Consider the following 25,873-nt stretch of genomic DNA (forward strand, 5'->3'; position numbering starts at 1 on the left):
CTTTTTACAGGTCCAACCTCCACGTTTTAGCAGAAATTGGCCTTCAAAAAACTGGTCCTTTCCAGCCACGGACAAGCCCCAAAGAGGTAGATACAGGCACAAGGGGCAGAGGGCAATCACAAGGATCATATAGAGGCCGACAATGGCAAACTCCAGCACCAAGAGGTGGCGAGGACAGTGCACAACAATACAGGAAGCAAACCCAATGACTCCCTCATTTCCATGCCAAGCATGTCTCAGCTGGCAGCACCTTTGGGAGGAAAGCTAGCATTATTTGCAGGCAATTGGCATATTGTCACAACAGACAAATGGATCCTGGACATTATAAACAGAGGCTACAAATTTCAATTTCACACTCTTCCAAAAATGAGAGGCATGCCAAACCTGCCACTGAATCAAAGGGCAGAGGCACATCTACAAATTTCAAAGCTCATAAGCATGAGAGCTATTCAAGGGGTACCTACTCACGAACAAGGTCAAGGTTTCTATTCAAGACTTTTTCTGGTACCAAGGAAAGGAACCGACTGGAGACCCATTTTGGACTTATCCATCCTAAACACATTTCTACTCGTACCAAAATTCAGGATGCTCACATTACAGCAACTTCTTCCCATGCTGGGCAAGGGGTTTTGGCTGGTAACATTGGACCTCAGGGAGGCATGCCTGCATGTCCCAATCAGACAAAGCTGCAGAAGATACCTCAGATTTCTTGCAGGTTCAATCCACTATCAATTCTCTGCATTGCCCTTTGGCTTATCTACTGCGCCCAGAGTATTCACAAAGTGCCTGGCATCAGTGATTGCCTACTGCAGACTTCAAGGGATACAAATTTACCCTTATTTGGACGACTGCCTGATCCAAGCGGACAGCAAGCACATACTTCTGGAACATCTGGCATATGTGACACGGTTAATGCATGCTCTGGGATACACAATCAACAAAGAGAAATCAAGGCTAACACCATCTCAGAAAATAATTTTCCTGGGTGCCAACTTGGACACAAACACCCAGATGGCCTACCTTCGCCAGAAAAACAGGGGCAACTATCTCAGTACTTCAAAATACTAGAAAAAAGTACCAGGCTTACTGCAAGGAAAATCCTGCAGGCTCTGGGATTCATGGCGTCTTGCATTCTTTTAATCCCATGTGCAAAGCTGCATATGAGGAAACTTCAATGGTACCTAAAAAACCTATGGTCTCAACACAGTCACAGTTTGGAAACAATAATACCAATAATTCCATGTTTGCAAAAGGAATTTCTATGGTGGGCCCAAGCATGTCAAGCAAACACAGGCCTCCCATTCTGCAAGCCTCAAGCAAAGCAAGTTATCACTACAGGCGCCTCAGATTACGCCTGGGGGGGCGCACATGACGGACAGGTGCATCCAGGGCAAATGGTCCCAAAAGGAAAAGCACCTTCACATCAATCAAAAAGAAATGCTAGCAGTAATAAATGCAGTTACAGCTTTCAAGGACTTCCTGCATCCAGGACAATTACTAATAAGAACAGACAACACCACAGTAATGTGGTACATAAACAAACAAGGAGGAACACATTCATACCCCTTGTGCAGACTGGCCATGACTCTTTGGAACTTGGCTCTGGAATGGCAAATCGAACTTCAAGCACAGTACCTGCCAGGATTGGAAAACACGCTGGCAGACAATTTAAGCAGAAATATGACAGATCCACGAATGGAAGTTACATCCTCAGGTGTTTACAGAAATAATCCAAGCGTGGAGGAGGCCAGACATAGATCTTTTTGCCTCCCACAGGAATCATCAATTGGAAAAGTTTTGTTCGAGGACCTTTCATCCAAAGGCCTGGAGAGTGGACGCCCTTTCATTCGGTTGGACAGCATGGACAGTTTACGCATTTCCACCTCTGCCTCTTCTGCCCAAGGTGCTTTTGAAAGCAAGAGCAGACAGACCGAAGATGATACTGATTGCTCCAGATTGGCCAAGGCAACACTGGTACCCACTGCTGAGGAGCCTAACGCATACTCCCCCCTGGTCCCTGCCTCTAATGCCTCTACTGCTGACTCAGCACAGCTACAAAACTCTTCACAGTCAGCTGAAAACACTCAACCTCTCTGCATGGAAAATCCCTTAACACCACAACAGACCCTACTCTCCAAGGAGGTGCAGGATGTCATTTTGGAGGCCAGAAGGCCATCTACTAGAAAAGCTTACTCCGCAAAATGGAAGCGGTTTTGTTCTTGGAATGAGAAAAAAGGCCAGGACCCTAGAAAATTGAACTTGCCTCAGGTATTACAGTACCTAGCTGAGCTGCTGAACAGCGGACTTTCATTTTCTTCCATAAAAATCCATGCCTCAGCCATTTCTGCAGAATTCAACACGGATCCTCCTTTATTTTCTCACCCACTCTTACGACAGTTCCTCAGAGGGGCTAAGAATATAAGACCACCAAGGAAACAACCAATACCAGCCTGGGATCTTAATTACATACTAGAAAAGTTAACATTGCCTCCCTTTGAACCAGCTGCCTCAACAGATTTGCAATATTTGTCCTGGAAAACTGCCTTCCTTCTGGCTATCACCTCAGCTCGTAGAGTTTCGGAACTACAGGCCCTCATGGCGGTGCAGCCCTTTCTCATTTTCCATCAGGACAGGGTTGCCCTTCGTACCAACCCATCTTTTATGCCTAAAGTGGTATCCAGGGTAGCCTTAAATCAAGCCATACACCTTCCTACCTTTTACCCCAATCCTCAAAACAAAGGGGAAAGGCTACTACATTCTTTAGACATCCATAGGCAGCTACGTTACTATTTGGACAGAACAATGTCCTTCAGGAAATCAGAACAACTCTTTGTGTCCTATGCTGTAGGGGCTCAAGGGAAGCCAGTTTCCAAGCAGAGTATTTCAAAGTGGATAGGCCACTGCATACGGTTTTGTTATTCCTATCATGGAAAATCTGTTCCTACAGGTATCAGATCACACTCCACCAAGGCCACAGCTACCTCTACAGCCTTCCTCAGAGGAGTTCCTACCAAAGATATTTTGGAGGCAGCCACTTGGAGTTCTGTACATACCTTCACAAAACACTACCGCCTACCTTTATATTCCAGAACAAGAGCAGGCTTTGCCACTGCTGTTTTGCAGGGCATTCTGGCTTAACCCAGTTCCTCCTAGTACCTACCACCCTGTGCGTAGCTTTGGGACTCTACCCATCTGTGATTACTGCAGCTGTATGCACGATGAACATAGTACAGTTTTGTACCTACCATAAATGTAGATGTTCGAGTGCTAATACAGCTGTAGTACAGGTTTCCCTCCCTCCTTCCCCACTTGGTAAAGGCATGGGGCCTAACAACCCCTTCATACAACCTGACTGGGTTATCCTTCTTTGGTTTATTTGCTTGCAACCACTTATTTTGGATTATATTGCATTGCTTGTATATATACATATAAGCACAGTTTATGTATTGCCTTCCTTCTGGGGGCACCTGACATCTGGGGCAAGAAAGACTGAAGAACATGGTGTCGGCTGTGTCTTATATACTCTGGCCTCACTGACGTCAGAAGAGAAAGCGACGACAACCGACGCCAGACCAAGACTTTGGAATTCGGCCGACCGAGGGACCGCCTGATGGCAGAGAACCCATCTGTGATTACTGCAGCTGTATTAGCACTCGAACATCTACATTTATGGTAGGTACAAAACTGTACTTTGCTGCTGCCGATCAAGTGTGTATGAATTTATCAGTATAGGCCCCATTTTTAGTCAGTTTATTAGTATTTGGCCCTTTCCTAGCTTTTCTAGGAACCTGCCAGTTAATGTACAGGAGATAGTACATTATAGCTAGATCATCTTGACTTTGGTATTTCCTAATGTTCTCACTGTGTAGCAGAGTGCTGTTCCATGATACCTCCCTCTTTTACTGATCAGTGCTGCACTGATCATGGATGTTCATTGTTATCCCAGGTTACTTATGCTGTTACGTTTTTAATAACTTCCTTCCCCATATCAACATGTTAAATTATCAGATGCCACCACAGCTGGCTCAAACTTGTCTAATGTATTGCTTCTGTTAAGTATGAATTTGCATAGATGAATTGAGTACCTTCTTATGCCATGATGCAAATTTCAGGTTTTATCCAATAGGACTTGACCTGCGCCTTCCAGAATTCCTTTAGAATTCTACCATTATACCTTAGATGAATTTGATTTTTAATATGTGACTTGAACTCCTAACTTTGCATACCTTTTCAAGCTTTTTCAGCCTTTGGGCATTATACCTCAACTTCTCTAGGCAATCTTAAGGTAAAATTCATTAGTCATTTGTATTTCTTGTTTAGATTTAAGGAAAATTGTCCTATTTACAGACTTCCTGCTACTTTCATGTGTCAGTTGGTTCTTGGAAAGTACCCAGGAAAGGACCAAGCCAGCACTAAAAAAACTCTGATGTTTTAATAAAGCCAAATGAACTAGAAACACACAGCAACACACATTAACGCATACACTGTAATACAAAGTGTTTTCGTCAGTATTCCAAAGACTTCATCAGATGCAGGACTGAAAATCAACACTTTATTTATATACAAGCTCATTTCCTGTTGAAATTACTAAACATTGATTTAAAAAGACAGTCTATAACTTTTAATCATAATAAAATCATTTAAAACCGCAATTAATTTCAGGCATATGATTTGGAGCCTATTTACCTTGTACCTTCTCTAGCCTCTCTATGTTCATAGGTAGGTACTAGGCTATTGGCCCTAGGGCCTATATAAGCCTAGCCACTCAGTACCCTGGCTTTTGCCACCCAAGAAAACTATTTTCCTGTGGCCCTGTCAAGCAGAGCCACAGAAGTGATCCCCGGGGTGAATTTCTTATCTCCCATCCAATCATCAAGATTTTTCTTGAAGAGTGCTAATGAGGAGCTTTGTTTGATATAGATAGTTTGTTCCAGAGTATGGGAAGTCTCTGAGACAGGAATCTATCCCTCTAGCATGTTATGTTTATTGTGGTGACAAGGTTTAGGTCCCTAGAGCGTGTAGCTCGGAGGGGTGGGATTTCTTTATGTGGAGCATGTCCAACAGCTCTGGGTTTGACATAGCTTTGTATGTTAGGCAGAGATCACCTCTGAGTAGGCGATATGCGACAGAGTAAAGCTGCAGTTTTTTGAGACTGTCTGGGTAGGGCATCTGTTTGAGGCCAGTAATCCTCTTTGTGAGGTATTTCTGTGGCCTTTCCAGTTGTTGTAGATGTCTTGTGAGCTACATACCAAAATGGGCGTTGTACTCTATAATGGGTCTAATGAGTGATGAGTAGAGGGGAAAAATGACCTCTTTTTTCCTGGATGAGAAACCTTTTGTGATGAGGTGTGCCATGTAGAAGGATTTCCTGACTACTGTGGCAATGTGATTATCAAAGGAGAGACTACTGTCCACCTGTGTCCCAAGGTCTCTTATCACACTTTCGGTGTTAAGTAGACTACCGCCTATGTGGTAGTTCATGGGTACAGAGTTTTTACCAAAAGGGATGACAATGCACTTTTTGGCATTGAGCTTGAGGTCATGGCTTTGACACCAGGAATCTGTCTCAATGAAGCCCTTTTGTAGGATGTCCACAGCGTTAGGAGATTTGATTATGGCTCCTAATTTGCAGTCATCTGCGAACTTTGTTAGCCAAAGACCTTCTGTGTTGGCCTGTACTTCATTGAAGTAGATACCAAACAGGAGAGGACCTAGGACTGAACCCTGTGGTACTCCACTTGTCACTGGTCTGAAGTTGGATTTAGAGTCTGCTACTTTCACAGTGTGGCTTCGGTCAGTGAGCCAGTTGGCAACCCATCTTGTGACATAGGGATTTATACCTAGTTTAGTGAGTTTGTCTATAATTCCAGAGTGGGGGATGGTGTTGAAAGCCTTGGCGAGATTTAGATAGGCTGTGTGTACCATCTTACCCTCATCTACAGCTTTGGTGACTGCTTCAAAGAAGTCTATCAGGTTTAGGAGACATGATCTGCCTTTTACAAACCTGAACTGAGTAGGGTCCAGAGTTTGGAGATTACCAATGTCATTGTTTATAAGTTCCATGATGATACGCTCCATAGCCTTGCAGACCAGGCTTGTCAGGCTAATGGGGTGGTAGTTCCCGAGGTCTGTGGTGGCTCCCCCTTTGTGGAGTTGGATAACCGTTCTTGTATATTGCGACCTGTGATGTGTAGTCTTTAGTCTGTGTATTAAGAGCACTGAAGTACAGGATGCTTAGTGCTTTTGTTAACTTTCTTGGTAATTTTTCAAATCTGAAGCCGTTTCCAAATGATACCCATCCATATAACCTGTGATGTTATTTATCTGATTGTCTTTTAGGTAGCCTTCAATGTGGCTTCAGATTTATACTTGGATTTGATTTCATTTTCATTTACAATCTACAGAATGTACATTTAGGCTATTTAATAATTTTTTTGTTGTCTTTTGTTTTTTAATATCAAGTGCACTCCAGTCCTGATTTCCGTAGGTGATTCTACCCATAAAGATAAATCTTATAAGGATCCACCAAGCATAATCTTGAAACTTGATCTTATGGTGGAGGAAGATGGACTGGTCCTATCATATACAAAAATTATTTATTTGCCTAATAGATACCAAAGACCATGTCCATCTTCCTCTGCAAAGCTGTCCTCCTTTCCTGGCCACAGTTTGTCTGGTGATCTTCAGTGAGTTTATTACTTTGATTTTCTAGATAGCAAGGGTTAGTGTGTATGCAATATTGTGCATAAAGGGGGGAAGTTTGGTAGTTTGGGGAAAGTTTTAGGTATTGAGGTATCTAAACCTTGCCAGCCTCCATCTTATAGGTGGAGGGAGATGGTTCTGGTCCAACACAACTGTTATTATGGTAAGTATGTATCCTTTATTTACGTGTCTGCAGGAGGCGTTTCAAAATTCACATTTTTGGGCTTGCTTTTAACCTTGTATATGTAATTTTTGATGTCCTTCTATTCTGATGTTGCAGTATTCATAACAGTAGGGAGTAGCTGTCTGCAGTGCCACCTTCCGACGAGTATACCAAAGTCTTTGTCTTGGAGATTACGTGTGACGTCGGCTACGAGAGCCATAAACTGGCGTTAGGTATAAAGGTGATGTCTGCACATACCCTCCTCAGAATTTTTCTGCCGCAGTGATCATCGGACACCTGTTCACCAGTTCTACCTTACTTCGTGTTTTATCAGACGACTACAGTTACTAGTATCGAGACCAGATGACCGTTTGGACCATTCAGATAAGTGCCCACTGGGGGTTTTTCTTGCATGTTTTGCTTGCTGTTTTAAACTTACATGTCAGCTAGGAAAGTGTGCTTGTGGGAGACAGATTCCTCACAAGGACACGCATGATAAGTGTGTTTTCTGTCTAGGTGAGGCCCACGACCATACATCCTGTTCTATATACAAGTCGCTCGTCCCCAAAACACTTTGTAGCCAACTAGCGGCTTTAAATCTTTACCTTGAGAATCAGAGACTCAGACATTTGGTGTTAGGCATGAAGGGAGGACTAGGCTCATTCGACGAGCTGCCTCAGAAGAAGGCGAAGAAACTTGGGCCCGAATCCCAGGCTGCACCTCAGGCGCCCGAACTGGCTGTAGAGGCGATAGCAGACCCGGAGTCCGTTCGGATGGCTGTCTCCCGAGCAGGCCCGGAAACCACAATGGAAGCTGGGGTGCGGGATACCGAAGGTACATCCGCTGAGGTATTTCAGCCATCAGAGTCTGATGGCAGAGGAGAGGTATTTCAGCCATCAGAGTCTGATGGCGGAGGGGAACCATAACTTATCTTCTTGGAAGCCCCTGCTCTTCCTTCTCTTGCTAGGCTGACATCTGCTTCTCCCTTGTTTACCACACCCCCTCAGATGTCAGGCTGAGAATCCTTTTCCCAAAGCCTCTTTCAGGCCTTACAATCCCAACACCTCCCACCTACTTTCACCAACCCATGTGTCTGAGGAGGAATATTCAAACTGAGGAATCATTCTCTTATGAGACTCCAGTTGAATCCTCCAAGGAGTTCACAGATGAAGAGGACTCTATTTCTCCAGACTCCCCAGGGGAAGAATTTGGTTTTGGGGATACTATCTCTCTCATGAGGGAACATTTCAAGTGGCAGGCCTCTGAGGTCTCAGATTCTAAGAAAAGATACTTTGACCTTCTGCAAATGGAGCAGCCCGCTCCCTCAGCTGTGCCCCCTTGACTACCAGCATTTCAAGATGCATTCTTAGCTGCTTCACAGTCACCTGACTCCCAACCTCCAGCAGCTAAATGACCAGTCAGATTTTATAGGGTCCCCAGGACACCCAGTTTCTTTACAAGAACCCTCCTGCTGACCCAGCTGTTATAGCTGTTTATGCAGACAAGACCTCCAGACAGCTTCCTTCCTCTGCTCTTTATCCAACTGATAAAGACAGTAAATTTATGGACAGGACAGACAAAAAGGTCTACACATCTTCCACTCTGGCCATTAGGGCCCGAACTACCAAACCCACATGGCAAGTTTTGTTCTTGATACCATTTCTAAGGCCTCCGGCCTTCTTTCTGAGGTTCAGGACTCCCCCACCAAAGTACAATTAAACTCTTTCCTCTCCACAGCATCACAAGTGACCAGGTACTCTATTAAATGCAGCTATGATGCTGTGAAAGCTGTCCAAAGCTGCTGCTTCTGGATCAGTGCTGCATTGTTACTGCTGGGTACGGCTACAACCCCTCCCCATGGATGTTCAGACCAAAATTTGGATGCTCCGTTAGACAGTAAAGCACACTTTGGACAACCCTCTGCTGAGCTCCTCAAATCCCTCCAAGAGAAGGGAAAAGAGTTGCAAAATCTAAAACACCTTTTGGTGTCCCCCATTCCTAGATATCATAGAGACTACCCTCAGAAACCATCCTTTATATGAAGGGAATCCTTTTTCTCAACACAACAATCCAAGGGATGTAGACCGCAGAGAAAGACTTTTACCCCAAGACTGTCCTTAAGATCTTCTGCCACTCCCTTTCAGAAACAGTCTGTCCATCCCAGGCCACCTCCACTGTGACTCACCCACTCTGCATCCAGAAATTCCCCTATCCCTCCCCTCCTGGTAGAAACTTACAAAAGAACGATGGGTCCTCTCCATCATCCAGAGAGGATATTACATGACTTGGTGGATGCTCCCACCCTTTCAGGGCATTCCACAACCACCAAAAAAAAACGATTCACCTATTCCCACCCATTGTTCAACAACTCCTAAACCAAGGCACCATAGAACCAGTCCCCGCCCCTCAAAAGAACTCCGGTTTTAACTCCAGAATGTTCCTGGTCCCCAGGAAAGAGGGTCCCTGGAGACCTATCCTGGATCTTTCCTTTCTCAATCTTTCCCTTCTCGTACCCAGCTTCAAAATGATAACCTTACCTATTCTCCTGCCCCAAGCCTTCATAGTGGAATTAGATCTCAAGGATGCCTACTTACACATCCCCATTCATCCGGATTGCATGAAATTTCTCAGATCTTCTATAGGCTCCTGCCATTTTCAATTCTCTGCTTTGCCCTTTGGTCTTTTCACAGCCCCCAGAGGGTTCAAGTGTCTAGCCCCCTTCATTGCCCATTGCAGGACACAGGGTATACAAATATATCCCTACCTAGATGATCTCCTCATCCTGCACCAAGACCACCAACTCCTACTCCTCCATTTGCAGCAGGTGTCACACACCCCCTCTCTCTTCTGTGATTTATTATAAATGCAGAAAAATCTCGCCTGACTCCTTCTCAGGACATAATTTTTCTGGGATACGGACTACGCATGGACTGTATGAAAGCTTTCATACTGGACCAAAGGATTCAGGAACTCGGTCTGTACTTCAACCATATCTTTTCCCGATCCTTTTTGACAGCTCGGGAATTTCAGAAACTAGTAGGCCACATGGCATCCCTTATACACATGATGCCTCTGGCAAGGCTACATATGCGCAAAATTCAGTGGGTACTGAAAAATCTATGGAACCAACATTCCCAACCCTTGGATGTGCCCCTCCCACTCCTTTCTTGCTTAAAGAGGGAAGTCCAATGGTGGATATCTGCAGTACAGATCAACCCAGGGCTCCACCTTCAGACCCCAGCTCCACTTCACTGCCTTTATACCGATGCTTCGGACCTAGGATAGGGGGGCAGTGTTGCAAACAAATCAACACCTCTCAGTACAAGGCAAATGGTCCACTCTAAGAGTAAAAGACCACATCAACATCAAGGAAATGAGAGCCTTGCTGTCAGCCCTACTAACATTCCAACCTTCTATCCTGCCAGGAACCTTAAAGGTAATCACAGACAACATGACAGTTCTGTGGTACATAAACAAACAAGGAGGGACCAGGTCATACCCTCTATGCAGACTGGCCATTCAGATTTGGAATATAGCAGATTCCCTCAGAGTACACCTGCTGTCCATGTATATCCCCTCTCAACAGAATGTGATGGCAGACACACTCAGCAGAACCTCAGCCCCCTCTCACAAATGGATGCTACAGAGGGAAGTTTTCCTAGACCTGATACACAGGTGGGGTATTCCGCAAGCAGACCTCTTTGCCTCCCCAGACAACAGGCAGATACCAAACGTCTGCACAAGGAACCCATACCCACAAGCGTGGAAAGTGGACGCCTTCTCCTTTTCATGGGAGGGGGGATGTTCCTGTATGCATTCCCCCCTTTCACTCTGATCCAGAAAGTCCTCCTGAAAATTTAGAAGGACAAACCAAAAATTCTACTGGTGACCCCCTTTTGGCCAAGACATCATTGGTTTCCCCTCCTTGTTTCTCTAGCCAAGGGCAATCACCACAGGTTACCCCACCAGATAGACCTGCTCACACAGAACAAGGGGTCTCTGCAACACCTGCAGGTGAACAATCTAAAACTGACCGTATGGGTGATAGAATCCTGATCCCTTACAGACACCTTTACTCAGAGGACGTACTTAATGCTCTGCAGGAGGCCAGAAGAAAACAGCACTAGGAGAAACTATGTGGCTAAACGGCTCAGATTCTCCAATTGGTGACATAGGAATAAACAGGACCCCCTCACTACCTCTACAGGACCCCCTCACTACCTCCATCCTTAGGGTCCTGTCCTACTTGTGTGAGCTACTCCAAACAGGACTGACATATTCCTCTATCAAAGTCCACTTGTCTGCCATCTCTGCCTGTCTGCCCATTTCACCTCCCCTGGCTTCCAGACTGGAAGTCAAACTCTTTTTAAGAGAAGTCCTCCACATCAAATCCCAACTGAAACCCATCCCTCCTCCGTGGGATCTAAACTTTGTATTAGAAAAGCTAACATTAGCTCCTTTTGAACCAGCACATTCTGCTTCTCTGATATTTTGTACATTCAAAACAGTTCTGCTAGTTGCCCTCACATCCGCCAATTGGGTTTCGGAGATCCAAGTCCTAATGGCCACATCCCCCTACCTAGTCTTTCACAGGGACAGAGTGGTGCTCAGGACCACCCCCTCTTTCATGCCCAAGGTAGTTAATGAACTCTTGTTGAATCAAATCATTAACCTACCTGTCTTCTACCCCCATCCTCAAAATGCTTCAGAGAGGACCCTTCACTCTCTGGACATGCACAGACAACTAAGATATTACCTAGACAAAACCAAAAACATCAGGAAATCAGAACAGTTATTTGTTTCCTTCCATCCCAGAACACTAGGGAAAGCTTTATCTGAGCAAACCATTGCCTCATGGATCTCCAAGTCCATCTCCTTCTGCGATCCCCACCATGGAAAAACTTTGCAAGCCAGTATCAAACCACAGTCCACCAGAGCAGCTGCCTCTTCTTCTGCCATTTTCAAAGGCATTGATTCCCCTTCTATTTTAGAGGCAGCCACTTGGACCTCAGTGCACACCTTCACCAAACACTACAAGCTGGACATGGCATCCCTTGCTACAGCCGGGTTTGCCAGAACTCTCCTACGGGGTCTCCTGGACCACGGAAACCCTTCCTCCTCCCAGAATCATACTTAAAGCTCTCCCTACTGTTATGAATACTGCAACATCAGAATAGAAGGACATAGAACAGCTGTGTAAGACCTTACCATAACCATAGATGTCCTTCTCTTTTATGTTGCAGTATTCAGTCCCACCCTCCTACCCAGTTTCTTGCTTCTGCGATAGCAGGTATTTTATGAACACCTGTGGCCATCTTCCCCAAGTCTCTACCTACATAGCCTTACTACTGCCCTGGCTCTAGCAGGCATGCAAGTCTAAGGGTCTCATTTGGGACCCTCCTGAAAATCCTCAGGGGCACTAGTATATGCAGCAGAAACTATTCTGAAGCAGGTATGTGCAGATGTCACCTTTATACCCAACGCCGGTTTATGGCCCTCGTAGCCCATGTCACACGTATCCTCCAAGACAAAGACTTTAGTATACTGGCCGGACAGTGATGCTGCAGGCAGCTACTCCCTACTGTTATGAATACTGCAACATAGAAGAGAAGGACATCTATGGTTATGGTAAGGTCTTACACAACTATTCTTTGTATTACTTGTCAGCTGTTTTATAGTAATGTTTAATTTTACTGTTATTTTTTTATTCCCCATTTATTCCATCTGTTTGTTTTTTGCTGTCTATGCATACTTCACTTGTTTTACATCATATTTGTTTTATTTTGTGTTTAGAGATTAAGTACTTAAATATAGTTGAACTTGTGTTGTAGTTACTATTGCAGGTAAGGTTTTTGTGTTTGGCTGTATGGTTCAGGATTTCACTGACACAGCTTAAATAGGTTAATGTTTGAGACTGTGTGCAGTACTAGTATGTTCTTTATAATTTTATTAGGAGGCATAGATCCTCAAGTTATTTGGGCACTGACAGCTGATGATTTCAAAGCAAGCAAAGGGAAGCAGGAAGCAAGTGAATGAGTGGGACTAACTGGTATAGGGCAGGATTATATTTTTAGCAGGGTAGTGTTTGACTGTAGTTGTAATTTTACATGAATCACTGATCATTTCCACTATTGCATATGTTAAATAGGCTTCAAGCAATAGTAATCTTCATCAGATCACACGCCAAAGTTACATTGAGAAAGAGGCCTTATTTCAGAAGTATGAGTTGTTTATAGACACTTTATTGACAGTACATACTTTCGATGTCTGGCTGTTGGCAAATAAAAAAATGGCTGTTGGGTATTTCAGCTTGTTTCACTCCAACACACTAGCCCTACCACACACGATCAATGACTGATTAACTGTAATGATAGCAGGGGTCAGTCACTTTCATCCACAGATTATAAGTACCTACTATTTATGACCATTTTTGTTTAGTGAATGTTGATTCTTTTTCTGTGAAATTTGAAGTGAGCAGGGAGAAGTAACAGGCATGTGTTTTTGAAGGAAGTCTTAACTTTTTTTCAGCTATTTCTTTAGTTATGAACTTGTTCTTTAACTTTCAGATGTTGATGCCATTTATGTGGCTTTTTAGAGATGTGTTTATTATTCCTGGGAATGCATTTATGCTTTAACTCCACTGTTTTGCCATTCCTACTGAATTTTTAGAAGTATTTGTCATTAAATTGCTTTCATATCCATGTTTGCTAACATTCTTTTTTATAACTTTTATATTTTACAGGTAGTTCAGCATCATCATCCTTGGCCATGGCTAGCACTAGTCATTCTGCTATTACCAAGACCACCTCTGTCCTTCAAGATGGAGTTATAGTTAACACAGTAGCTGGAAACCCAGTGCAAGGCCAGTTGCCCATTGGAAATGTGTTTCCTTTTGCTAGCCAGGAGCAGGCTCTTCAGTTTCCACATAGTTCTTCAAACAATAACCTTCACAATCCTCTAAATCACAATCTTCTTGGTTCTGCTCCTGTCCCTCTAACAATGAATCAGCAGCAACTGCTTAACCAGAACGTACTGAATATGCTACAGCCATCAGCTGGAGAAGGCAAGTCTGAAGTCAACCTAAACCCTTTAGGGTTTCTGAATCCAAATCTAAATGCTGCTTTAGCTCCTTTCTCTGGTGATATGGATGGGCAAGCTTTGCAACCTGTTCAGCTTCAGCTTCTAGCAACCCTGCTTCAGAATCAGGCCCACGCAGCTGCTATGCTTTCCCTGCCATCTTTCAACCTACCCCTCTCGGACCTATTACAGCAACAACAAAACAATCCCTTGCACTCAGTGACTGCCCCATCAGACCATATGCAGAGTATTCAGTCAGACAACAGCAGAATTGAAACCCTTTTGTCCAATCCCTTGAGGAACCCTTTAGCAAACATTTCAGGCAACAGCAATACTTCTAACCCCATGCTTTTCCCAGCTGTTACTGGAGCCTCAGGACTAATGACCTTGAATCCCCAGCTGCTGGGTGGTGTCCTGAATTCTGCATCGGACAGTACTGCTAATCATCCAGAAATTTCCATAGCAACATCCTGCCAGGCAACCACAACTACAACCACTACATCATCAACAGTGGCAGCACTCGCTGTCTCAACTCTTGGTGGGACAGCATCTGTGGTGTCAATGGCAGAAACACTGTTGAACATTTCAAATAATGCAGGAAACATTACTGGTCCAGCAAAGCTAGCACATAATTCTATGGTACCACAGCTGCTTAACCCTTTGCTGGGGACAGGTTTTCTTGGTAAGTTCAGTTTTATCACACACATTTAATTTTGTCACATACTTTCTTTAAAATGATATGTAACTATCTACAATGTTTGATATTTTAAAGTATGGGTCACAAGAACAAAATTTGTTGTTGACAGTGGCTGTTCTTAATTTAGCCGACAAAGTCTGTCATAGGAGTAGTGTTAAAAGTTCTCGCTGTCGTCGGTTGAGACATGTAAAAATTACAATTTTGACAGTAAAAGTTAACTAAAACATTGGGTGCTGGTCCAAATGAATTCTACAATGGTGCTTTGAGTGTCTCTTTTAAGTGTAGGGATGTTCTTTTACTTGTTATGGGTGCAAAAGCTGCTTATATCTTATCTTGCTTTGAAAATCTCAGTCAGTTTCACCTATTTACAAAACACACTCTTAGTTTACCTTTAAATGTAATTCACAGCAGCAAATATCTTGTTTTAATGCTGTTTGGAAAACCTCTCTACTCTCTGTACTGCCTGCTCACAAATCTGAAAATATTATTCTTGTTTAAATGATCTTTAACTTGTTGCTACAATATGACATTGAAAAAGACATTATAACTGTATAATGAAAGAATGAAACCCAATGTTTTACAATCTAACTGTAACGATTGAATGAAACCCTGTTTCTTTTTAGCATGTGAGTTCTTTGGCTACACCTTAAAACAGACAATACTAACTTGTTCTCTTTTTTGGTTTTAATTCTTGAATCAGTGTATTGCATTACATAAAGTCATTAAAAGTTATTTGAAGAGTAAACGTTACATGTAGTACTACTAAGTTTCTTTTGAGTATGCAGCTCATACTAATTACATTTAACTGTTAACTATGAAAATAAATAACCATCAAAAAAATCATTTAATAGCCTGCAAGCTCTAAAGCACTCATTATTTGTCAGTATCCGTACTTCAGAACAAGTTCTGTTGAAATGTGCAGGTCAACAAACTAACAGCTAGTGATTAGTTTTAGTTATAGAAAAACGTCACTCCAGAACTCAGGAGCTGTGTATCTGAAGTAGTTTACTTAATTTGGTCTTCAACCTGTAGGATACCTGATCCGTATCGGATCCGAGCCAGCAGTCTCACTAGCATCTGCTCCAAGCTCCTCCCCTTACCCGTAATACACCTCCACTACCTTCCAAGCCCCCAGATCTCATTTGCCATGGCTAGCTGAAACATCGTGATCTCCAGAGCTCCAAGTAGTAAGTGGGTTGAAAGCTTTTAGAATGCCTTTTTTCTCTCTAACTTTTAGGATAGTGGTTAGTATAGGTTCCCCTTCTCCTGCCCTCGCTTGGTGTGTCGAGTAATTTAACTTTACTGTTGTTTAGCTTAGTTTAGCTTAGTTGGTTAGTGTACTTGCTTCCCCTCCCCCCTCAGTGTGTTCTGTTTGTGAGTGTGGTGAGTGGTTTTCAGTGGGAAAACTAATATCTTTTTTCTTACTTGTTTTCCCTCTTTGTCTGAATGGCTGGTAAGCCTGTGTTTAAAAGGTGCACTGTGTGTGGCCATAAGTTGTCCCCAGCAGATGGCCAGACTCTTTGTGTAATGTGCTTGGGCGTTGCCCATCTAAGTTACAGACCGCTCTATATGCGCGGGTTTTAACGCGTGCAATCAAGGACAGGAAGGCTAAGTTGGCCTTGAAAGGCCTTCTTCCCACTTCTGAGGCGGTTGCCTTGTCCTCGGCTTCGGTCACAGTGGCTGCTGTGGCCACCACTTCTTCCTCTCTTGCCCTTGTTTCTCCTCCCTCCAAGGCTGGGACTCAACCTCCCATTTCAAAGCCTGCGGAAGGGGTGCGGAAAAGGGGCAGAGTGAAGGAGTGAGAGCCAAAATCCAGACCTGAGAAACATAAGAGGTCCCCGGACCTCCCTTCACCTGCTAAGAGTCATAGCATCTGTGACTCCCCTCGGCTCCGATCTCCAAGATTTTCCCCAGAGACGGGGGAGACGTGCTCTACATCTAGGGCCTCAGTTCCTCAACCCACAGAGTCTGAGTCCGTGGCCTCGTCGAGGTCCACGCTGTCCTTATCGGAGGTCGACATTGATAAAATGATGAGGAGGTTCATTCGTACTCAGATCCACATGGGGAGGAGGGGGGAGCTTGCTTCCCTTTTTTACACCGATTTCTCCTTCTCCGATCCGTCCACTGGGTTCGGATGTACTCTGATCCGAGGATGACTTTAGTCAGGGGATCGGCCTCGATGCCAGCAGCTACCTGGAGCGTGTAGGATCCGAGCAGTTCGGATCCAAGCCGCTCTCGGAGCCGGAGCTTATAGATAGCCTAGTACCAACCTATGAACCTATCAGCCCTAGAGCCTATATAAGCCTAGACATAACAATTCCCTGGCTATTTCTTCCTGCACTATTTACTTCCCTAAACCCCTGTCTAGCAGGGCGACTGACGTGATCCCCGGGGTGAATTTCCTTTCTCCCATCCAGTCATCAAGGTTCCTTTTGAAGAGGGACAAAGAGGCACTCTGCTTGACATGTATGGGTAATCTATTCCAGAGTCTGGGGAGTCTCTGGGTCAGGAACGTATCCCTCCAGTATGTTTTGTTTATTGTGATGACAAGGTTTAGATCCCTGGAGCGTGTGGCTCTGAGGGATTGGGATTTCTTTAAGTGTAGCATTTCCAACAGCTCTGGGTTTGACATGGCCTTGTATGTTAAGCAGAGATCGCCTCTGAGTAGACGATCTGCGACAGAGTATAGCTAGAGTTTTTTAAGGCGGTCAGCATAGGGCATCTGCTTTAGGCCTGTGATTCTTTTAGTGAGGTATTTCTGTGGCCTTTCCAGTTGTTGCAGATGTCTTGAGAGGTACATACCAAATGGGGCGTTGTATTCTATAATGGGTCTAATGAGGGATGAGTACAGTGGGACAATGACCTCCTTTTTTCTGGATGAAAAGCCCTTAGTGATGAGGTGTGGCCACATAGAAGGATTTCCTGACTGTTGTCCCACCTGTGTCCCTAAGTCTCTTATCACACTTTCGGTGTTTAGTGTACTGCCACCTATATGGTAATTCACGGATACATGTTTTTTTCCCCAAAGGGGATAACTATACATTTCATGGCATTGAGCTGGACTCCATGGCTCTGGCACCAAGCATCTGTTTCTGTAAGGCCCTTTTGTAGAGTATGCACATCACTTGGGTGTCGGATCCGAGGGAGCAGAACTTTTTTCATCGGTTCTGGCTTTGTCGGGCCAAGTTCCCTCCTTCGGAGCTCCGTCCACTTTGGGCCCAGCTCAGATTCTCTCGTCGGACCTGGGGAGACTGGCTTCCTTGGTTCCCCAGGAGGTTCGTTCTCCCTCGGCATTCGATGTGGTATAAAGGGTTCTGTCTGCTGGATCGAGACCCCTGACTATCCCTTTGGACTCTGCCCCAACCCCCCTCTGCTTTTTCTACGAATCCCCATCATTTTACCAGAGGGACAGCCCGTGCTCGAGGAGCCCCAGACGGTTCCCCCTAAGGAACAAGTGACTTGCGAGTTCCCCCCGGAGAGCCCCACTGGAGATGTGCCATGCAAGGATACTTGTAAGAGGAGGCATTTGGACTCCCCCGAGTCCCTCACCGGGGATATGGATTTGGATGATGGGGAAGGTTCCCCCGGTCACCTCCCGAGGATGTCTCCTTTGGAAATATCATGGAAATCCTTCACCAATGGGGAGGTTGGTCCACCCCCAAACCTTCTTCTGACGAGTCCATGTTCCTGGAGGCATTCGGCATGGGCCCATCTCCTTCCTAGGTATCCCCTCCCGCAGATCCCTTGGTGGACCTGGTCACCTCGTGGGTTTGGAAGGAGCCGGACACCGTGGAACCAATCCCCAAAAGGCCTGACAAGATCTTAAGTCCACCTTCGGATAGGCCACCATGGAACAAGGGCTCCACCATAGTCACTATGGTGGTAGCAGCAGCCACTAAGAAGGAACTAGCCCAGGAGAGTTCCTCGGTTCATCCTCCTGACCGAGAGTCGTGGATGATAGACTGCTTAGAGAAGCGGGTTTACGCTTCAGCTACCTTTTCTATTAGGGTGCTGAACTACCAGGCCCACGTCACGAGACTCCAAAGTGACCTGGTCAAGGAGCTGGCAGAGCCTCCCCCTAACTCCATGTCGCAGGAGGACAGGGACTCGTTCTCTGAGAGGATGGCCACTTTGAAAGCTTTCTCCAACATGTCCATGTGACTCCTTTCACATGCTACGGAAGGAGTGGCTAGGGCAGCTGGGTCCGGCATATCCATGAGGTGCAACACCTGCCTCAGACTATGTCAAGTTTTGGAACCTTTGAAGGCGTCCTTTGCCAGTGCCCCTTATGACAGCTCTACTCTCTTTGGTAAGACCATCAAAGAGACTTTCGTCCAGAGTGAGAAGGATGGAAAGACACTGTCTGCCATCAGAATCCATTTCTCAAACCCTCAAAAGTCCTTTTCAGAGAGTGCAAAAGAAGATGTGGTTCCGGAAGTCACAGTATTCCCTGAACACTCAGGGCTGTTCTTCCCCCAGAGGCAGAGGGGGACAGAATGGATGCTGGGCCAGAGGCAGAAGGGGTCTGAGGAATTTTGGGTCTCGAGCCTTTCTCGGACATGCCCAGACAGCAACCCTGAAGGGTGGCCAGATTGCTCTACTCTGGAGGCAGTCAGGGGATGATTGTCCTTGCACCTGGCAGCATGGGTGTCCATAACATCAGACCGCTGGGTGCTTCAGATCATATCCAAAGGATACTCTCTCCCCCCTGTGTGGGTCCTCCCAAATCTCCCAAACACCTCCCGGACGCACCACCCACGCAAAGGGAGGCAGCAGCACAGGAAATTTCCAAGCTGCTAGGAAAACAAGCCATCCGAAACCATCCCCCCAGATCAGTCCGAATCAGGCTTCTACTCCAGGTTCTTTTTGGTGCCAAAGAAAACTGGAGACTTAAGGCTTATTCTGGACCTATCTACCCTGAACCTGTCAGTTGCCAAAGAAAAATTCTGGATGGTCACACTACAGTTCATCGTGCCATACCTGCAAGAGAGCGACTGGATGTGCTCGTTAGACCTCCAGGATGCTTACTATCACATAAAGATTCACATAAGCTCCAGGAGGTTCCTCCGCTTCCGGCCATGAGACAATCATTACCAATTTCGAGCCCTACCCTTTCGGCTCACCACAACCCCCAGGGTGTTCACCAATGTGATGGCGGTGGTAGCGGCTCACTTGAGGCTTCAGGGGATTCAGGTCTATCCGTACCTGGACGATTGGCTCCTCACTGCTCCCACCAGGCGTCTACTCTGTCAAAACATAGATTATTTCTTAAACCTTGCCCTGCATTTGGGGATCACAATCAACGCATCCAAATCACTTCTAAATCCTGTCCAGGTGATAGACACATTGGGGCAAGGATAGATAAATTACAGTGCAAAATCTTCCTGACTTTGGAAAGAGTACAAAACCTGAGGATGCATGTCTCTCTGATCTACCATTCTTATCTTCCATCAGCGGAATCAGTGTTGAGGGCCTTAGGTTCAATGGCGGCGACCATAATGCTTCTCCCGTGTGCACGGTTACATATGAGAATTCTACAGTGGACACTAGCTATACAATGGTCCCTGTTGGAACTTCAATTGTCGTATCCAATACAACTCAGTCGAGTCTGTCGGTCATCCCTTCTGTGGTAGATGTGTTCTCTGGACATTTTGGAGGGACGACCCTTTGTTCCAGCCGCTGTCCAAGCCACAGTAACCATGGACGCCTCCCAACTTGGGTGGGGAGGGCATAGTTTGGGCAGGATAGCCCAAGCCTGTGGTCCCCTGTAGAGACCAGCTTGCACATAAACATTCTAGAGATGAGGGCGGTCCTTTTAGCGTTGCAGGCCCTTCATGCCTTTCTTCCTCTGGGAACCATTGCAATTCAGTCAGACAACATGTCAGTGGTCTGGTATATCAACAAACAGGGAGGGATCGGGTCTTACCCACTTTGTCACGAGGCCATGAGAGTGTGGGAATGGGTGATCTCCACCGGTCGTTTTATCATCGCAATGCACATTCCAGGATGGTCCAACATTCTAGCGGACAGGTTGTCCGACTATTCTGATGCCTTATGAGTGGTCTCTGAATCTTTCAGTAGCAGAGCAGATCTTCCTGGAGTGGGGTCAGCCTTGCTGCAATCTCTTTGCATCTCCTTCCAACGTGAAGTGCAGCGAGTTTTCCACTCTGAACCCTCTGCCCTGCCAGGGGAGGCCCCCAGAGATGCTCTAGTCCATGCTTGGCCTCCCGATCTTCTGTATGCTTACCTTCCAGTACCTCTTATTCCAAGGTTTCTACAGAAAGCTCGTCGACTGGGGAGCGAAGTGATCCTCATTGCCCCGTTTTGGCCTCGCCAGGTATGATTTCCCTTCCTTTGGTCTCACCTTCTGGCTCTGCCCTGGATCCCATTCAGGATCTGATTTCACACCCATCGGGGGTTCCTCATCCAAACCTGGACAGTTTGAAGCTCATAGCTTGGCTGCTCCAGTTCCCATGATCGCTAGGACTGGATTATCCTCTTCAGTTAAGTCTATTCTGGTGGCTGCTCATAAGTCTTCAACCACGAAGGTTTATCACAGTAAATGGAAACGTTTTTCCTATTGGGCCTCTCAAAGGAGTTTAAACCCCTTCACGGCTCCTATTTCTGCCATTCTTGATTTTTTAGCTGATATTTTTCAACAAGGAGCTAGTTCTTCTACTGTCAAGGTTCATTTGGCTGCCATTTCTCATTTTCATGTGGGTGAGAATTTTACCTCTCTAGCCTCCTCCAGACTGTGTAAAGCCTTTATAAAAGGGACTTTTCTGTTACGCCCCCCTGTCAAGGATCCTGTTCCCCCATGGGACCTTACTATGCTTCTTCAAGCTCTGGTTGCTCCGCCTTTTGAACCCGCTGCAACCACAGATCTAAAATTCTTATCCTGGAAAACAGCATTTCTGGTGGCTATTACCTCTGCTAAAAGGGTTTCAGAACTGCAGGCCTTGTCTGTCAAAGTTCCTTATATTGTTTTCCACAAAGATAGGGTTTCCCTTCGGACCAATCCATCCTTTCTTCCCAAGGTGGCATCACTAATTAATATCAATCAAACCATCAATTTACTAGTTTTCTTTCCTAATTTTGCTAACAAAATGGAATACAAACTCCACTTGCTTAGATGTTCATAGACAGTTACGATCTTATTTACACATGACAAAAAAATTCCGTAGATCCAACCAACTGTTTGTATCAGACCGTTTTTGGGAAAACCCATCTCCAAGGTCACTATTGCTAGATGGATTTCTGCATGCATCCTTCAGGTCTGTAAGGACAGAGGCATGTCTCCTCCGGGTCAGGTGAAAGCTCATTCCACTAGGTCCATGGCTACGTCTGCGGCCTTTTGGTTGAGAGTCTCTTTGGATGATATTTGTTCTGCAGCTACTTAATCCTCATCTCATACATTTATTTCTCATTACAAATTGGATTTGACTTCCAGAAGGAGAGCATCCTTTGGTTCCGTGGTGCTCCGGAATATCCTTCCATGAGGGCCACCCAGGAGTTTAGTAGCTGGGGACTCTGTCCCACAGGTTGAAGACTAAATGAAGTAAACTACTTCAGAGAAAGAAGTTATGTATTCGCCGTAATGTTCCAGCTGAGTAGTTCTACTTCATTTGTCTTCAGCCATCCCTCCCTCCTTCCCCCGGACCTTGTCATGTGAACAGCCTGCGGGCTGCAGTTATGGGTCATAAGTATTTTTCATGTCGCGTTATCAGTATAAGTATCAGCAAACTTGATCTGGGGGTTGGAAGGTAGTGGAGGTTTATTATGGGTAAGGGGAAGAGCTTGGAGTTCAGAGCAGATGCTAGTGAGATTGCCGGCTCGGATCCGAAATGGATCCGGTATCCCACAGGTTGAAGACAAATGAAGTAGAACTACTCAAATGGAATGTTATGGTGAGTACATAGATTCTTTTTTTTTTATCATTGTGTCTTTGCATTCTAATCTGTTTTAATGCATCAAATCACCATTAGAATTTATGTTTAATAGGTTTTACCATAAAATGGCCATCACTTGGCCTGCAGTATTTACATGATCTTGTTTTATTCCTTTCTCCTTTGGTTCCTAGAATCCATTTCAAGTCTTTTCTATGAGTCATGCTAGACTAAATGAGGTGTTTTTAACTGCTATTTAATTAGAATGTTAGTAAAGTGAGTCATAGGTACCATGTAGCCTTTTGAATCTGACAGGATTTCACTTTTTGCCTGACTTACCCTGACTTGTCTTGTTCTCAGAGCCCCTCTAACGTAGTCATAGTGGTTAAACTGCTAGTTTTTCTTAGGCTGTCAAGTTGTAGTTGTATTGGCAAATTCTCTCCCATACTCTTCTAGAGGTGCCAAAGCTATCACTGTAAACCAGGTGTAAATGAAACTTGGAAAGAATGTGTAGGAGATGTGCCAACTACTTGTGCTATTCATCAACGTGTGCATTAAGAAGATATATTCGTTTTGTAATCCTGCATGTTTTGGAAATGTGCAGAATTTTGTATCCTACTACCCCTGTCATTGAAGTGCAGCAGAGTACAAAATAGTCCTACTTTCTGTTTTTAAATTTCTGTTATTATGAGTTTTTTTTTTTACTGAGGCACAGATTTTTCTGAGTTACATTTTCCACACAGTTTTATTATTGCCTATTGATTTATTGCAATGTAACGTACTAATGTTTCAGAACTATAATCCTTGTGCATGACATATTAGTATTTATTCTCTGTGCTGTGCTTAAGGCTAAATGCATCATCATCATCATCTTCTTTTGGCTGTTCCCGTTAGGGGTCGCCACAGCGGATCACCTGTTTCCATTTCTTCCTGTCCTCTGCATCTTGCTCTGTCACACCAACCACCTGCATGTCCTCTCTCACCACATCCATAAACCTTATCTTAGGCCTTCCTCTTTTCCTGTTACCTGGTAACTTCATCCTTAGCATCTTTTCCCAATATACTCAGCATCCCTCCTCAGCACATGTCCAAACCAACGTAATCTTGCTTCTCTGGCTTTGTCTCCAAACCTTCCAACCTGGGATGAACCCTCTAATATACTTATTCCTAATCCTGTCCACCCTCGCCACAACCAGTTCAAATCTTAACATCTTTAACTCTGCCACATCCAGCTCAAACTCCTTCCTTTTTGTCAGTGCCACTGTCTCCAACCCATGTAACATAGCTGGTCTCACTACCCTCTTGTAGACCTTCCCTTTCACTCTTACAGGTACTTGTCTGTCACAAATCACTCCTGACACTCTTCTCCACCCACTCCATCCTGCCTGTACTCTCTTCTTCACCTCTCTTCCACACTCACCGTTACTCTGAACTACTGACCCCAAGTATTTAAACTCATCCACCTTCACCACCTCTACTCTTTGCATCCTCACCATTCTTCTATCCTCCCTCTCATTCACACACATATATTCTGTCATAGTTCTGCTGACCTTCATTCCTCTTCTCTCTAGAGCATATCTCCATCTCTCCAGGGTCTCCTCCACCACCTGTTCCCTACTCTCACTACAGATCACAATGTCATCTGCAAACATCATAGTCCATGGGGACTCCTGTCTGATCTCATCTGTCAACCTGTCCATCACCATTGCAAATAAGAAAGGGCTCAGAGTTGTTTCTTGATGTAACCCCACCTCTACCTTAAATGCATCCGTCACTCCCACCGCAGACCTCACCTCTGTCACACTACCCTCGTACATATCCTGTACCACTCTTACATACTTCTCTGACACTCCTGACTTCCTCATACTATACCACAACTCCTCTCTAGGCACCCTGTCATATGCTTTCTCTAAGTCTACAAAAACACAATGCAACTCCTTCTGACATTCTCTGTACTTCTCCATCAACACTCTCAGAGCAAACATCGCATCTGTAGTGCTCTTTCCCGGCATGACACCATACTACTGTTCAGTAATCATCACGTCCCTTCTTAACCTAGCTTCCACTACTCTTTCCCATAACTTCATGCTGTGACTGATCATTTTAATCCGTTTGTAGTTACTACAGCTCTGCACATCACCCTTACTCTTAAAAATCGGTACCAAAACACTTTTTCCTCCATTCCTCAGGCATCCTCTCACTTTCTAAGATTTCATTAAACAATCTGGTTAAAAACTCCACTGCCATTTCACCTAAACACCTCCATGCTTCCACAGGTATGTCGTCTGGGCCAACAGCCTTTCCATTCTTCATTCTCTTCATACCTATCCTTACTTCCTTCTTGCTAATCCATTGTACTTCATGATTCACTACCCCTACATCATCCAACCTTCTCTCCCTCTCATTCTCTTCATTCATCAACCCCTCAAAGTACTCTTTCCATCTCCTCAACACACTCACCTCGCTTGTGAGTATGTTTCCCTCATTATCCTTAATCACCTTTACCTGCTGCACATCTTTCCTAGCTCGGTCCCTCTGTCTAGCTAATCGGTACAGGTCCTTTTCTCCCTCCTTAGTGTCCAACCTTTCATACAACTCTTCATATGCCTTATCCTTAGCCTTTGCCACCTCTCTCTTTGCCATGCACCTCATCTCCTTATACTTCTGTCTACTTTCTTCATCTCTCTCTGACAATCCCACTTCTTTGCCAACCTCTTTGCCTGTATACTCTTCTGTACTTCCTCATTCCACCACCATGTCTCCTTGTCGTCCTTCCTCTGTCCCGATGTGATACCAAGCACCTTTCTAGCCGTCTCCCTTACTAGCTCTGCTATAGTTACCCAGCTATTTGGTAACTCTTCACTGCCACCCAGTGCCTGTCTTAACTCATCCCTGAACTCCACCTCACAATTACCCTTTTTCAATTTCCACCATTTGATCCTTGGTGCTGCCCTCACACTCCTCCTCCTCCTCTTCTTCTTCTTGATCACCAGCGTCATCCTACAAGCCACCATCCTATGCTGCCTAACTACACTTTCTCCGGTCACCACTTTACAGTCTCCAATCTCCTTCAAATTGGCCCTCCTACATAAGATATAATCCACCTGTGTGCATCTTCCTCCACTCTTGTATGTCACCCTATGCTCCTCCTTCTTGTGAAAATATGTACTCACCACAACCATGTCCATCCTTTTTGCAAAATCCACAACCATCTGACCTTCTGCATTCCTTTGTTTAACACCATACATACCCATCACTTCATCATCTCCTCTGATGTTCATCGTGTTACACTGCTGCAGTCATTACACTTGGGTTATCCTGCCGTCAGGCAGTTCCCCAGTCTGCCTG

The 25,873-nt window shown here is 45.0% G+C and overlaps 1 protein-coding gene across 3 annotated transcripts in view; it reads left to right on the forward strand.

Annotated features, from left to right (window-relative positions):
- MBD5 (methyl-CpG binding domain protein 5) overlaps positions 1–25,873 on the forward strand; it is a 1,606,355-nt gene that overhangs the window by 943,256 nt on the left and 637,226 nt on the right. For all 3 annotated transcript variants that reach the window (XM_044074864.1, XM_044074862.1, XM_044074863.1), the window contains exon 7: positions 13,608–14,624. In XM_044074864.1, the coding sequence (XP_043930799.1) occupies positions 13,608–14,624 (1,017 nt within the window). The remainder of the gene's footprint in view (positions 1–13,607; positions 14,625–25,873) is intronic.

Source organism: Protopterus annectens, chromosome 6.part0, assembly GCF_019279795.1.
Source record: "Protopterus annectens isolate FY-2018-M chromosome 6.part0, PAN1.0, whole genome shotgun sequence".
NCBI lineage: Eukaryota > Metazoa > Chordata > Ceratodontiformes > Protopteridae > Protopterus > Protopterus annectens.